The sequence below is a fragment of the Hydractinia symbiolongicarpus genome, chromosome 6 (assembly GCF_029227915.1).
Source record: "Hydractinia symbiolongicarpus strain clone_291-10 chromosome 6, HSymV2.1, whole genome shotgun sequence".
NCBI classification, from domain to species: domain Eukaryota; kingdom Metazoa; phylum Cnidaria; class Hydrozoa; order Anthoathecata; family Hydractiniidae; genus Hydractinia; species Hydractinia symbiolongicarpus.
In genome coordinates, this window is record NC_079880.1 from 17,171,184 (window position 1) to 17,188,063 (window position 16,880).

The window sequence follows — 16,880 nt, forward strand, 5'->3', positions numbered from 1 at the left end:
AGATTACGCATGCTTCGCATGCTAATTTCGATGACGGTGGAAACGACGTTGAACATGTGGAACATGTTGAGCATAATATTAACCATATAATTCATTCTCCTCCAGAACTGCGACCTCATCGTCGTATCTCACATTATTATGATGCTCCTACACAAGTTGATAAGTACACTCCTCCACAGCACTTAAATATTCATGTGCATGAATATGAACAAGTAGGTAAGCACACTGAAAATAACGAAAACTATTTCTGAAAGAAAAAAAACATACTTGCCTACTTGTATATAAAGTTTCAAAAACTGCTCCATTCAATTTCTTGTAATAATTTGCCCTAACAAAGACAGTGTGCAAAACAAATAACATTATTCAGCGTAAGAGAAATTATTTAGGTGGGATATTCTCATTCTTCAAACGGAAAGGTCAGAGATTAGGTGGAGATGTTGGGACGACCGTTTGAATTGGCATTGTAACATTATTTTTAAAACAGAATGCCAACAAAAAATTTAAATCGTGACACAACAACTGGATTTATATAATTAATATAACTTTTTTTATTCATTTAGATGTTGATCATTGTCATAGTTCACCTTGTCAAAATGGTGGACAGTGCACTGGTTCATCTACTGGATTTACTTGCTCTTGTCCAGAAAGATATTTGGGACCAACATGCCATGGTGTGTACGTTTTATGATTTTTCATTCATTCAGTTTCATTTTTTGTAATTCTCTTAATCTGTTTTTTTGTTTGTTTTGCTGTTTCATCTAATTCTCAATTTGTTTGCTGTTTTCAAAGAGCATGAAAGTTATTGCGAACCAAGTCCTTGTAACAACAATGGAAAGTGTATAGAAACTGAGTATGGTTACAAATGCAGCTGCCCAGTCGGTTTCCATGGTGACACATGTGCAGGTATTTTTTATTTTAGAATGATTATTCCCCCCCCTCCATATTTTCTTCTACCAAATATCTATCACTTGCCTCTCTAACTTATCTCTCTCACTTTCTCTCTCACGACGTAACGATAACTTCTTAAAATAGTTCGTCACAGTTACAGCAAGTCTGTTGCATTTGAATATACCAACAAAAATAATGTGTTTCATAATATAATGCAATGCATTTGATTATTTTAGAGATGAGTCACTGTGCTTCGAATCCGTGTTTAAACAATGGGGCGTGTATTGATACAAAACATGGCTTTCAATGTGTCTGTTCACATAACTATTTTGGTGAAAAGTGTGAAAGTAATCTGCCTATTTTATTCTGTAGTGTAGTGTAGTGTAAATGTAAGCAGTGTAAATGTTATCATGTGACTTTTGTCTGTCACACTTCTGCCATACTGTCGTTGGATTTAACAAGAATTAAAGTCTCATAACTAAGGAAAACTTAAAATACTTGTACACTCACAAAACATTTCTCCTCGTTTCCTCACAACTATATCTTATAAATAAAAATGGTTTAAAGGAGAACTAACGATTGATAACAAATTGTGCTTAGAATGTTCATTATAATTAATTTTAATATATAATTAATGTTCATTATAGTTAATTTTTTTATATTTGTAAGTTTTGGTTCTCGAGATATTTGAAGTCAAATACGGTCGCCGCCATGACATTGTCGATTAGGACTTTCTGTTCGGTATAATACCAACTTGTGTGACGTTAGTATGCGGGGATGCAAACAAACGCATTTTGAATGAACGATGCGATGGAATGCATTAACTTTATTATGAATTTATTTTTGTGTTATTTCTGTATCAAAACGTCTTGAAAGACAACGGGTACTTCATTTAATTTGCTAGACTTAAAAATAAAGCTTCAAATGGTTATGTGCAATAAAGCGTATTGGGAGTGATTTTGTAATAGCAAAACAAAACAAAAACAGTCTCAAAGTTTTTCTTTGTTTGCCTACTTTCGCATGTTGGTAAATTGTTGAAAATTATTTTTTCCACAACGTTGTTGTTTTACTGGAATTTAACTTATCTTCTTCATCCTTCGAACCTCGCGATAAATTATAGTCCCTCTTGGAAGAACAAGAAGTAAGTGCATCCTCACAAGTCCTGCCGTGTGATTTTGTTCGATAATGGTGGCGACCGTTAATGTAATTATGGCTTTACAGGGACGAAATTTGGAAATAATAAAATGCGAAAAATGTTTTCGTGATATGTAAGAATGTTTTTGTTACCACAAAAACATATATGTAGTTTTTCTTGTTAGTTCTCCTTTAAGATTCTTTTTAATCTTTTTGTTTGTTTTTTGTGACGGAAAAAATGCATATATTATGTCATCTTTTTATAATGATATTTTTTGAAGATTCAAAACGACTAAAATCTTATTTTCGGTCAAATAAACGGAAAATAATAACACAAGGTCACAAAAAAATTTGCATTTGTTGTCCGTGTTTTTACGACACTCTTTCGTCTGAGCACTGTAATATTTAGATATTTATATTGTGTAGTATTTCATAATCTGAAAGACGATGTTTAATATCATTTTTTTTCATATTTTATGTCAGATCCACACCATTCCTGTTCTCATTGTGATCCAAACGCAGCATGCATTAAGGAGAACTGTGTTTGTTTGTCGGGTTATGTTGGAAATGGTCGTGTTTGTGAAGGTAAAATCAACTATGTTTTCGTTTGGTTATTCACCCTGGCTGGTTTTCGGTTTTTTCTTATGCACTTAAACAACTAACAGCTAACCATGTCGAATATCAGAAGGGAAAGTCTGCTGACTACCTAGAAAATGGTTAAACTAATATGCGAGGAATACTAATTAATATTTTTCATGCAACTGTGACCGTTTGCACAAGTATGGAAGTATAACGTAGACGAATTACATTTAAAACATTTGCAGCCGATAACAATGTCAATCTATATTCCTATTGATAAATGAATAATTGGACTTCGGAAGGAAATAGGGATGTAAAAAAAAATTTAGTCATTGAATTTAAAGAATGTGGTTAAAAGTTACAGTAGTGTAATGAGAGGTTTAATCGGTCGTGTACCGTACGAAGAATTCGCAGCGTAGTCCATAATGTGTAAAATGGATTTAAATAATTCAGTAGGCTTTAATTATTATAGTGGACTTCTGGAAAATATGTGAAGCGAACTTCGTTTCAGTTTTGATATAATGTTCCTATTTTATTCGCACTTTTTCAAAGCTACGATTTTTACCTCACCTTTAGCCACGTCACAATGTCATCCAAACCCGTGCGAGAACGGTGGCACGTGTCATGATCGTGACATTGGTTTTGTTTGTAACTGCGCTGGAGGTTTTGTTGGACACAAGTGCGAAGGTATGGCGCATAAGCTCACCAAGTTGTTTAAAACAGCTCAATATTTCTATGTCAAAAGTAACATAAATTTATAAGAAATGCCTTATTCGTACTAATTTTTGCGCCAATGACTTTAGATGAAAAGAAAAAATAACTCTGTGGTGTAATTAATGTATCAGTGCCACTACTAAGTTTATAATTATCATTTCATTCGAGCTTAACGCAGATTTCGCTCAAATTTAGCGTAGATCACTGATTTTCTCAGTTAATTTATCCCTGCACTGAAAGATGAAAGCAAAAAGCAGAAATTCGAATAGAGCAGAAAGTTAAAAGTTGTTGTGTTATTTTAAAAAATATATTTAAATACATCCTCGTAAATAAAAATACATATTAATGAACATGGTTGTTCTGTTTCAGAGATGAATCCATGCTTCTATAGTCCATGTAAAAATGATGGTCGTTGTAATTACATTGGAGGAGGAGAATATGATTGCGCATGCTCTGGCTCCTTTACAGGCCGTCATTGTGAAGGTTATACTTTATTTGAGAATTTTAGTTTCAATTGATAGATAGCGTGGTATTAGTAACCTATAAAATTGTTATAATCTATTCATCCAATAATAAGCAGCCCGGTGTACTTTATTACTAATGCCTAGATAAAAATTAAAACTTAAATTTCCAACTCATTTCTACAGTACACCTTTGCATTGAGAACAAATATTCGCTGTTGGATTCGAAAATAGGATGTATATAAATCTTTTAAAAAAAATCATCCGTAACTCTTTTACTTTTAAGTCAGTGCATTCATGTGTTCACAATTATAGATCACAATCCATGCTATCCCAACCCGTGTCGTTATGGTGGAGCATGCCATGTTCATGAGAACACTTTTCAATGTGGGTGCAAGAATAGATATAAAGGCGATTATTGTGAAGGTAACATCTATAAATTTTTCGGTTGTTTAGAAATCTTCTTTAAGCTTGACATCTCGTTCCTGAAAACGTAAAAGATTGTGTTACAAAAATAAAAACTATGTAAATAAAAAAACCCCAAAAATTCGAGCTAGATTTTTTCTATGAGAATGCGGAAAGAGCATGCCACTTCGCGCATGTATTCGGAGATTTACAGTATGTCTTTCTTCTCTTCACAGTAGACCGTTGCGCGTCATGCGATGACCACGCATATTGCGATGATGGTGCGTGTCATTGTCACACGGGATACATTGGAAATGGATTATTAGGCGATTGTCACAGTAAGTCTATTTAATCTCTTTAATAATAGCTGTATTCCGTCTGTCTGTTTGTGCGCAAGAAACACGTCGTGTTACGGAGACACGAAATGTGCGATATATAAAGGACGGGCAACCCCGTGGACTTCTCCACGGGTTAACGGCTATCTATATTATAATACCCGTATGCGTCTGTCTATCACGCAAAATGGTAACCGCAGTAGCGAGACACACAAAATGCGGCTAATAAAGGACGGGCGAACCCGTGGATTTATCCACAGGTTAACGACTAATTCAAAATTTATAAATATGACATCTTATATGGATTAAGGAATTCATGCTGACGTCCTGCTCCATTATATAATTACAGCATAAGTATGTTAGTCTCACATGTATATTAATATGTCAATACACCTTTCCTGAGACTTATTCTTTTGATGTGCCGCAACTTTTTCTGTTGAGTTTTATAAAAAACGGACAACAGATTTGAATTCCTTATCAAAAATGTCATAAACAAAGAAAATTTCGAAACAATGCAGCAAGTAAACCACCTGCTATTCTAATTTAAAGATTTGTGGCATGTCCAACCTCTTTTTGAAAACGAGGCGGGACATGGTAACTTGAGAATTAAGAAGACTTTAACTGTGATGTATATCTCCTCAAAATAGCACTTTCTGTTGGCGTATCAAGTTAAACTTTTATAGAATAAAACAAACTATGCTGAATTCAAATATGGTATTCATATTTTACGAGTTTAAAAAAAGTATGACTCATGGTTTCGGGAAAGGTGTATACAGCATATACACCTGTCATCTATCCACTTGATTGCAGTATATATGACGCATTGTTCAGTTTTTATAGCGTTTTGATTGGCTAAATTACTTGTAATATATGCTATATTTTTATTTTTTACAAAGAAAGAGTGAATTCTACGCTTATCTTTAATTTAACCGTGCAAAAAGCTTAAATCGATTTTCTAATTGTCTAAAGCTCTAATTTCCAGATTGGTTAATAATTCGACTTTAATTTTCATCTATGGCACAGACGACCAATTATAACACTTCATTAAATTATAGCACGGGGTGTGTTGTATTATCTAAACGGTGCAGAACGATTTTCTACAAGTGACGAAAAGGAAATTAAGAATAAACCCGCGCATGTTTTATCATAAATAAAAAAAATTGTTATGACATGTTTACATAAACTATTTTGCAATGTTTTTTTATTTGTTGTTTATGAACCGCAACTGAAATTGAACTTGATTGTAATTTATACCCAATTTATATGATAAACAAGCCAATGACTCGTTCTTAAAGATATGGTCAATTTTTTTGGTTATTTCTTGCTTTAAGTTTCTCGTATATTGTAAACAAGATAAAAAAAAACTCGGCAATGTGCGATAAATACTCCATAATGATATACTCATTCTTCTTATATATTCAACAATGCAACTATATGTTCTGCATACACATACCTTTTACACAATTTATTCACAGTTTCTGAAGTCACATCGACCACAGTTATATCACACGCGCCATGCATACAAAACCCGTGTCACAACGGTGGGACATGTGTCGACCAAGCAGATGACAAGTACAAATGCGTGTGTAAGATTGGTTACGAAGGGAAAAATTGCGAAGAAAAAGAACAGAAAGGTATTATAGAAGTGATGTAGTAGATTTTTTTGAACATGTAGTTTAGTTTATTGAATTATGATACTAATCAAAAATACAGAGATAGTAAAAATGGTGATGTGAAAGTATTTAATTAAAAATTCGAAGTAAAAAAACCTTTTTTAACAAAGAGTTTGAGCTCTAACAAAAACAATGGACCTATTATACATTTTTCAAAAAATTCTGTTCACGTGACCGGCGCACGTGACACATTGGCACGTGAACGCATTTTGCTGTTTAGCATATATCTATTCACAAGTAGCATACATATATAGAGAGCATAAATAAAATATAGAAATACATATACATATAATAATATATATCACATTTAATGTTTTATTACACGTAATGTAATGTATTGTTCAAAAGCATCAGATGCCGATCTATTAACTTATTTTCTTTACCGCAACCTCTTTGCTTTATATTAGTGCTGTGTCTCATATTTATCCAGGTAATTAATGTAGTTTCAGATGCCCGACGGAATCTCCAAAACGGAAAGAAAAATGATTTTTTAATATCTTTTAAATTTTTGTACGCAGTACGCTCTTTGTGCAACGAAGATTTTTAGCAGGGAAAAATAGTATCGCAACTAACATTGAGAGGCGATTTTTAAATTGGTTTTACTACATCAACGTTTAACAGATGATGTCTATTTGTCATCAATGCAACAGATTACCTTCCTACGGACATCATACGGACGGATATTTGGTTTTCTTCAATAATATTAGATATTTTCTTAGATTATTTCACTTTTTTACTTTTAACATTTGTTTTTTTTATTTTCTTTTTTCGTGTTTGACTTTCTGTTATCATTATTTTCTCCATTTTTTTTATTACTTTTTCATTTTTTATAAATAATTCATTTTTAACGACAGACAGTTGAGAACGAAAAACCTGCCATACATCCATAACTGGAGGATTTGAAAAATATAAATTCAAAATGGTTGCTGGTTTGAACAGTGTTTCAATTCTTGCAGGTGCGGCTGATCCTTGTTCATCCAACCCATGTCAAAATGGCGCCACTTGTATAAACGAAGGAGACAGCGTAACATGTAAATGCACAGATGGATATTTTGGTAGATATTGTGAGAACGGCGGACGACGTAAGACATCTATACTCGTGCAGTAAAACTCATTTCATCTGTCCCTGAAACTACAGTAATTATTCCAGTTTAGTGCACATTTTTTCGGATATGCATAAATGTTTAGAAATTAAATTAACATTGGAAAGACTGTAGACACACTTATAATCAGGAGAGAATTAATCATTTTGAATTTTGTCTGCACATTTTAAATAAGGTTATGATCCTCTTAAACAAATATCTTTTTTGACACGTTCATTAATTATTGATAATTACTAATTGCGAGGTGGCACCAATAAGTAGAAGGAATCCATTACAATCTCCTTTCCAAGTTATGAATCCGCACTAAATCTACTCTTTTAACGAGTAGAACAGAAGATAATAAATTTTAGTGAGACCTATGGAAGACTTCGCGAAATGAATTTTACTGCATTTACCCACGACAATGTTTTTGTAACGGACACACCTGTTTTCAATGTGTGTTTCATGTACATCTCACACTAGTACAATAAATGTCATATTATGCTTTGTTTTCGGCATAACGAACTTGTTTAGTGGAAATGTAAGGTCACAGCGCAATTTTCTGAAATTGCATGTACAGAAACAGGTTATGCTCTATAACAGGTAAGGCAAATATTTTCACTTCGAAATCGAATTATTTACAGCTGTTCAATCTGCTCCACCCATGTCCGCACCCACGGATGCTATGACAACATTGAAAACGAATCCTTGTCACCCTAATCCCTGTCAAAACGGAGGCACATGTCATGACTTCGACTCGGGAAGAAACTATAAATGCATATGCTCAGTTGGATTTGACGGCTCACATTGTCAAGGTAATTTTTTATCTCGTATCTTCCTCCTGTGTCTGTGAAAGTAATTATCTAAGCAAAAAATAAGAATGCATGATGTATAACAATTATCGCGCTAACGCTCTATTTTCGCTTTTTATTAACTAACACGCACAAAAAAATTAAATGTCTATTTTTAATAGACTTTAATGATTGTGCTACCATTGCTACCATAGTACCGCATTTAGTAGGGAAAGCTATCTTAATGAAACTAACTTTGAAGAAAATTAACCTTTGCGGTTGCTGTCTTCAAAAAAAATATTTTGCGATCGCGTGATTTTGAAAACATATACCTAACAAAAAAGACTTTTTTTAGTATAATGGCTAATATTTAGTACATAACTGTATAAATATTTTATTTTCGCGAATTTTTTCTAAGAAGAAAATCTCACGAGAATTTATTTAGGAAAAAGGAACGAAAAACGCGAAATTAGCGAAAAAAGCTCCCGTTGAAAATAAGTTACCTTACGGTATGCGCTAAAACCCTCTCCTTGATATATTTATATGTTCAAAAAATAAAAATTACTTAGTTCAGAAGTTTAAGTTTCATATTTACTACAATAATCAGCTAAACAAGCGTTAAAAAAATTCAAACAACATACAAATTGAAAAGTTTACTAAATAATTTTATCAGCTCCCAAAATATGGTTTAATCTTTTTGACTTGTTGGCCGGCATAAACTTTTTCTCGTGGCGTTTCGAAATTAGTTCTGATCGTTTATTAAGAAGTTCCTTTTGAATGGGGTACGTCATGATTATGAGCTTCTAGTGAAGACATAACGGCACGGTTTGCTGGTGTTGGAATGATTCTTAGCATGCTTAACAATTGACCAGGTGGCATTAGGTGTTATTTTGTGGCTATCTTTCAGATCCCATGAACCAGATTTTGTTGCGCTTACGGTTACGTTTATTTTGAGTACATTTTTCTAAAACACAAGTTCAGTTTGTTTGTACCCACTTTTTCTAAGTGCTTCTTCATAGTCTAAATTAATCTCCTCGAAGATCTCTTTTGTCGACATTATTAGACAGCCTTTGCCTAATTGATTGTTGTAATTGCTTTAGAATATCTTGAGGCTGGTTGACAATATATATTCGTCAGCTAGGTGTAATTCGGTTTTCTATACGGGCGGTCAGTGCCGTTTTTTAGATCAAATGTGATATCCAAGAAGTTAGCTATATACAAGTTAGTAGCGATCTCAACTTAGAAATTTTTTTTCTATGCCGTCTTTTTCTATGCCGTTTTTATTACGTAACATCATTAACCCAGTATAGTCCGACATCTTGTTTTTTGATGAACATTTGTAGCTGGCTTAGGATTTAGTGTCTAACTAACTCACAGGTTTCTGCTTCGTCGCGACTTCCCATGGTGACATCAAAACAATTATGGTTATGGATTATGGTTATATTTTGCTTTTTTTTCCGTGACTGTCATGTGTTTTTCGGCAAAGTTGATGGATTTTTCAGGGATATCGTTTGTGATGGAAGGATAAAATTGTTTTATGTCCATTTAAACGAAAGAACAAAATGGTTATTCATCGATACTTTAAAACCATATATTGACCTCGTCAGTATTCTTCCATTGGTTAAATCCCAGAGATTTATTTCCTTGTTTATGCGGTCCTAACTTACTTTTACATGAGTTAATCAGTCTACAAGGTAACATTTGCTGGAAATTGTCCTTGTGATCCTTTAACGTAGTAAAAACTGGGACTTTTGCGATGCTGTGCAATGCTGCGCGTTTATCGATCGAGTAGACCTTGGTAACGAATTTTGCTTCAGGATTAAAGGATTGCTCAAGTTGCTTTAAACAGCTTATGCTGTTAAAGATGAAACTTGAATGTTCTAAACTAGATTTTTTTTTTCTTTACACATAAATATAAAAAGCTTTAAAAGCACTCTGGTGACTTTATCACAAGTATTTACTCGCTTATCCTTGATATATGTTTTTTTAAAAATTAAGGTTCTTTAAATTAAGTTTACTAATGTGAATAAAGATTGAATGCAAAATAGTCCTGAGAATAATCGTAAAAATTGATATGCCAAAAAATTCATTTTGAATTAATATGCTTCAATATTAATGCAAATAAAGCATTGAATCTGGAAACGAGAAAAAAAGTATTGAAATAAATATTAAGAGATTTACAGATAGTGAGGCTGGAAAATTAAAATGTCACATTGAACGCAATCTCGATGGGTATTGCTATTATTTACGAAAAATAAAAGGGAAAGCTTTATGAGAGGTAAGATAATAAATGTTTTCATCATTTTCCTTGCAGAGGATGTTTGTTCAGAATGTGATGTACATGCCTATTGTCTCCATGGGAAATGCCATTGTCGTCTTGGTTTCCAAGGTGACGGTTACGAGTGTCTGATAGGTAAGTAAAAAAAATTGCGCTTGGTTTGAATGTTTTTGTGAATCAAATTCCCAGTTTAAATTAAAGTTTTTTCAATGTTAAACTTTTTTAATAATATAGTTTTTTTGATCTTCTTATTGTTAAAATTGTACGAATCCAAGAAATGTTTTTCACTTGTTCTAAATATTTCACCAATTGAAGGGCTTTCGTTATATGACTTGTTCCGCTAAAAACGTGTAACCATGGAGATATAATACCTCCACAGCTTCGTCAAAACAAAAAAGGCGATTAAAATAAATTTCCGTTTGGACGAATTTTTAAATTAGTTTTATTTTTTCCTTTTGTGTATAAGATTTTCTTAACACGATCTTTTGCTAGTAACCTGTGATCATTGTCACCCTCATGCCACATGTCTTATCGGTGTATGCACGTGCAATAATGGATGGTCTGGCAACGGACAACACTGTTCAAGTAAGTTTAACACGTATAATTTTAAAAAAAAATTAACTCAGAATGCAATTGGAAAAATTTCTCTCGAAATGCGTCCACCATCAGCCAACTTCTACAATAGCCAACTTCTGGCCCAAATTACTACTATAATGTTACGTAGTTGCAACTAATCATCTAAGCCTAAATATACTATATACCCCCGCCCCCCTGGTGTTTTTTTAATAACTCTTTTTTGGTATGCTGCATAGCTATTACACTTACTGAGTTTTTATACTATCTATAACACCTGCATGCGAAATGTTCAGGCCCAATACCTCTCAGAGTCTTAGATAATGGCCATCACTTAGGATTACCCATTATAAATTTCTATGAAATCCATTATAATCAGGAAATTTTAAAATAACTTTCGTTAGGATTATCCTTAGTACTTGAAACTTAGAACACAACTTTATTTCATCAAAAGGAATCATCCTATAAGTTTAAAATCGTGTTTAACCATATTTCTCGTTATTTCAATTTTTTATTTCACGATTATCGGATTTTGGGGCGATTTTTGACCTCCTTTCTTGTGAATTGTTTAAATTGGAAAATATTAACTTTTATTTTGCTACCAGATACTTAAAAAAGGATGCTAAATTCGTTCTAGAATAAAGTAATTGGATTTTGAACAACTATTTTGGGCAAATTCAAGTTTTTGATGACGTCATAAAAAAGTGTTGACATAAGCAAAAATTTATTGCTGTTATTTTTTTCTTTTTATGACATACTATAAATGTGCAACGTTTAATGCCATTTGGAGAAGCGTATAAAATCCTGTGTAGGGGTGTAGGGGTGGGGACAGAATCACACCCCCCCCCCATCACTCTTACACGGAAGCCGGGAAAGGACAATACAAAAATATTTTCTTGAATATACAAATAAATGGTCAATAACGACTCTCTACGACTGGGAATCATATTCTTATGGAGTGCGCTTGGCTTGTCTTTTCTGGTTTATTGCAAAACGAGCTTAATCGAATGAAATCACAGAATACGGAAATCAAGATCAGTAGAAGTTCATGGTGTAACTGATCAGCTCTTCTATTTACCAGAGATGCATGGATATCGACAAAATGGTTTACAAATTCAAGAACATACTCTTTCTAAAATACTGGACGAAAGAGATATTTATTTTGAAGCTTTTTCTGTTTTAAACAGGTGTGACGAAGATCTTAGAGATTTTTTTCAGTATGTTGTAAACCAAATTAACTTTTTTATGGCTCCAAGAGATTGGGAAGAAGCAAGACGCCTGTATAACAAAATTGTTTCTCTTTCGGAATAAACAAATCCAAACAAAGTAGTAAAACATAATATAAAAAGAGAAGTATTGTTTTTTTTAAATTTCCTAAGCAATAGCCCTCGCTCAGGGCTCCAAAAACCTTCTTTCATACGTATATATGAGTAAAAATCTCTGGACACTTTACCAATATCCACTGCTGGCTCTCCAACAAAAGATATCTTGTATGTTTTAAGTTTTGATTTATTCCTTGGAGGAAGAAATACTGAAGGAGAAACAACTCGATTCTATGGAAACACTGCGCGAGGTCCTAGCAGGTGTCTGTATAGAACCTTAAAATTAAACTTTGGCGGTTTTGTGAATGAATTTTTCGAACATTGAAATACGCGGTTATGATTGGCTTTGAGTAAACAATTATTCTCTGGCTGGTTAATTTCTGAATGAAAAAGTTTGGTGCTAAAGTATGGTGGCCGAGCAGAAAAATTACAGAAAAATAATTTACTTTTCATACTTATTTCATTCAAATCGATTCTACTTAATTTGAAATGAAATGAAATGAAATGAGATAAAACATGCAGATATAAAATTAAAATAAAAACAACAAAATGTAATTGAGATCAATTTTTCTTCACTATTGTCAATTACCGAAGACAACGCTAAAATCTGAAATTCTATTGTATTTTTTCCCGCTAATGAGAAAAAGTTAATGTTTCAATATATGGATAATTGTAAAATGTTGTTTTGATGTATTACCTTTTTCGTCCCGCATATTACAAATAATAATGGCCGATAGAACACAGGAAGAGCTGTGGGGCGGACTGACGTCCCGTCTCCCCCCTGTTAATTTTAACATAAAGGGATTAGTCTATAGAAGCAAACACTGTTTTTACAAATCGAAAGGGCATAGAAGAAGAAGAAGGTAGCCTTGCTAAAAGCATGAAGAATAGAAGAGTGCACGGCAAAAGTACGGCAAAAATATCATCTGGACTTGGAGAGAATATTTTGTCTGAGAAGGAAATGATTGTACAACGGTTGGCAAGCAAGGCTTCTGGGAAAGCGATGAAATATGAGCGTATTGGGCCTCAAGAATTTGTGACGTACCCCTTTGATGAAATAACGCTTGAGAACATTAAAACCGCATGCTATTATCATTTCAAAGATCGTCTGACACACTCAGATATGGTGTGTGATGTACTTGCTTCACAAAATGGCCCGTCTTGTAACAAGCTTAGCCATTTATCAAACTTCAAAAAAATTCATGTTCGTTTCGTGAAAGTTAAAGAGGATGACATACCATATTCTGCAAAACGACCAAGAATAACAGACAAATGTCATTCTCTGTATACGATAAAATCAGACAGAGTAAAAAAGTATGCCGTACACTGCAAGAAGATACACTGCTGATATAGGTGGCAGTAGTAGTGGTGCCAGTGGTAGAACACCACATTCATCAATATTGCGATCAATCGGCAGACAAGCTTCTAAAAGTCTGTCTGTTTCTTCAATGCTTAATCTTGGGAAAGTTATCAGCAAAACAATAAATACAACAGAATCTTTCCAGGTGTATGAATTTTGCATTGACTCACTGGCCTGGAAGTCAGTGAAAGTTGAAAAGTTTTATGTTGAAAAAGAGTCATTCGCACGTGGTGGGTTTCGAGAAGTTTTTAAGGCTAAAAATGGTAGTAATAGGCAATATGTTATTAAAAATTTTTTACCTGAATCAATTCAAATGATGGAGCAAATAAACACTGTGGTCGAGAAAAAGGAAACTGTAGAAACACTCTGCCGCAAAGCTGTGCAAATGCATTCCCTTGCCAGGAATTTAACATACCAATTCAAAGAGTGTACTGTTGGGAAGTCATTTGGACCAACTTTTGTGTATAGGGACGCTAAACTGGGAATATCTGAAAATGGTGAATCTGTTGTAATTGAGGATTTCATTCCTGGGTTTTTTTGAAGTATGTGAATAATGATGGAATTGCTTCAGAAATTGAAGGAGAAGTTCTTGATTTTGTTGAGAGAGAGTTCAAAAAGCAGAAGCATTAGTTCATTTTTCATTTATAAAATCACACATGAAACTGATATTATTAGACATTCAAGGAGCCGAATATGTACTTTATGACCCTGAAATAGCAACGTCATCTGGCACGCAAGAGAAAGGTGAATTGCGTTTCTGCATGGGAAATTTATCAAAGGTTGCATGTCGAAACTTCATAAAGAATCGTGAATGCAACAAATATTGCAAAGTTGTAAATTTGCAAAATATTGCTGAAAAATGACTGATAACACATGCTTTTTTGACGGTCTTTTATTTTTTATTGTTTCACAAGCTTTTTTGAAAAAAAAACTATAATATATTATTTACATGTTGAAAACATGTCACGACTAGATATATATATAACTATAAAATGGAAAAAAATTAAAGATTGCATAAACCCTAAATGGCAGACAGATGAAAGGCTTGAAAAATATTTCAAAAGGGGATTATTGTGGTTGAAAGAGGAACAACACTACGATCCAGGAAGTGATACTGACAGGTAAACCTTAGGTGTTAATTCTATTAAGTACAAAATAGTTTTAAAAATAGAACAAAAATGAAAATAGAAAGAATGAAACTATATCGTGTATAAAGAATTCTAGTATATCAATGCTACATTTTCAGGAATATCCTAGCTTATTTCATGATTCCCCTCATTCAAAACCAATTAAACGAATTTAAAGACACAGTATGGAATCCGCATAGAATTCGATATCAAAAATACACATTGATGCCTGACGGAATCCCGAATCATATATATGATTTTCCTGAAAAGTATGACTTAGAACAATGCGGTAAGAAGCCATTACAGCATTTTTGAACTCGCAAAATAGTCTCATAATAACAATAACTTTAATGTTGGAATAATTTACATCCTGTATGCTTCATATACAGGTTACACTGTCACAGAAAACGAACTGAAGAGAATTGCTTCTTTATCAAAAGTACTTGCTGATGGAAACGATTATCTTTCAGAAGAATTTCGAACTATTTGCAAATCAGTTATCAAAAATCCAGACGAAATTCCTGCAAAAGACTATGTTAAATCTTATTTAACATTAAAATATTCAGTTCAGGTGGAGCAAGCCTACCCTAGTCAATAAAACAAAACAAATAAGTTGACACTAAAATGAAAGAATTTTGGAAGGCTGGGAAATTTTTACCAAGGAGATATGTCAAAGTTCACAAAATGGTCTGCCATTTAGGGTTTATACAATCTTTAATTTTCTTCCATTTTATAGTTATATATATATCTAGCCGTGTCATGTTTTCAACATGTAAATAATATATTACAGTTTTTTTTTCAAAAAAGCTTGTGAAACAATCACCGATAAGTGAAACAAATTTATATCATTTCATTTTGAATTGATTTGACTTTATTGAATCGATTTCTTTTTTTGTTGAGTTTCCACTTCAATATTTGTTAATTTTCTCATGATAACGCTCGTCCACCATACTAAAGTAATAACTCACTATTGCTATTTTTCCAAAAGCCATCTTTTTAAAAACTAAACTTTTGATTACATGTTTTTGTTACTTTCTCCTAAACAAAACACGTGAAAACTGCAACAACATATCACCTCACTGTGAGCATGTTTCTTTAAAAACAAACATTAAGTTAAAATTTAATTAGCATTTTTCTCGTATGCATTTTTCTTGAAATACATAAGTACTCTTGAAACACCTATTTTACATTTAAAACTCTACTTTTGTGTGTTTCATCGTGATGTGTAACTATGTTATTACAAATGCATAATTAGCAACGATAGCACGTGCTATATTATTTTGTAAACAAAAAAAGAAAGTTTATATCTCGTTTTATCAGTTAAAATAAACATTAATCTTCCACACAGTTTGTCGGCATTCACCCGGCGCGTATCTATAAATATTTTTTTTCATGATCAAATTGGTAGACTCAAGCTTGTAAAAATAGGTCAATATCACGGTTAAACGCTTATTTTCAAACGTATTGTTGAAGTTTTTACGAACAATGTTTACTTACTTATATTAGGAACATTTTCCATACAAATTTCACGTGCCTGCGGCTTGTTACAGTTGGATTTCCATGAAAAAAAGTTAGCCACGAACGTAGGGGCTACTAACCGGTTAAAATGCTCACATTCCGTATATCCCGCGCACATATTAAAAATCCGGCAAACGCGTTTTACGCAATTAACAGACCAGCGCACTTTGCTCGCTGGTTCAATATTTTTTTTTTGAAAAGTATATTACAAAGAATTATTTCAGCAAGACTCATTCTGGATGAAAACATGACCAAGACTAGAGAAGATAAAAATTCTAGATATATCTATATGTTCGAGTTTGTAAATTACATCACCATCAGCTCGACTTTCGTGTAAGTCACTAAAGTCGAAAACCAACAGCCGTTCCGTAACCCCTTTAACGGTGAATATGGAATTTGATCATTTTTTGCGAAAAAGACTCGGTCGAGCACCTCGCGCACTGATTCTTTTGAAATTAAAAACAATAAAAAATTCAATACATTTAGAGCATACAGAAATGAAGTCGTTGAAGTCTTGGAAATTAAATCGCCTACGAACGGTTATTCTCAAATCTCCTTCTCGCACAACACTACTGGCCTTATTTCTGTCAATACTAAGTGCATGCTTTGGCAGCTAACAACTTTAATTCCCCTTTCATTT

At 33.2% G+C, this 16,880-nt stretch overlaps 1 protein-coding gene across 5 annotated transcripts in view; it reads left to right on the forward strand.

Moving 5' to 3' along the window:
- The window catches only part of LOC130647233 (fibropellin-1-like), a 35,072-nt gene that overhangs the window by 8,501 nt on the left and 9,691 nt on the right, over positions 1-16,880 (forward strand). For 4 of the 5 annotated variants that reach the window (XR_008982822.1, XM_057453019.1, XM_057453016.1 and 1 more), the window contains 13 exons: positions 561-671; positions 790-903; positions 1,125-1,235; positions 2,506-2,607; positions 3,178-3,288; positions 3,685-3,798; positions 4,092-4,202; positions 4,418-4,519; positions 5,992-6,150; positions 7,146-7,271; positions 7,916-8,086; positions 10,377-10,475; positions 10,833-10,925. Coding sequence is in view for 4 of the 5 variants with exons in the window: in XM_057453019.1 (XP_057309002.1) it covers positions 561-671; positions 790-903; positions 1,125-1,235; positions 2,506-2,607; positions 3,178-3,288; positions 3,685-3,798; positions 4,092-4,202; positions 4,418-4,519; positions 5,992-6,150; positions 7,146-7,271; positions 7,916-8,086; positions 10,377-10,475; positions 10,833-10,925 (1,524 nt within the window). In the remaining variant the exon portion in view is untranslated. The remainder of the gene's footprint in view (positions 1-560; positions 672-789; positions 904-1,124; positions 1,236-2,505; positions 2,608-3,177; positions 3,289-3,684; positions 3,799-4,091; positions 4,203-4,417; positions 4,520-5,991; positions 6,151-7,145; positions 7,272-7,915; positions 8,087-10,376; positions 10,476-10,832; positions 10,926-16,880) is intronic. The other variant, XM_057453018.1, reaches the window with a different exon arrangement.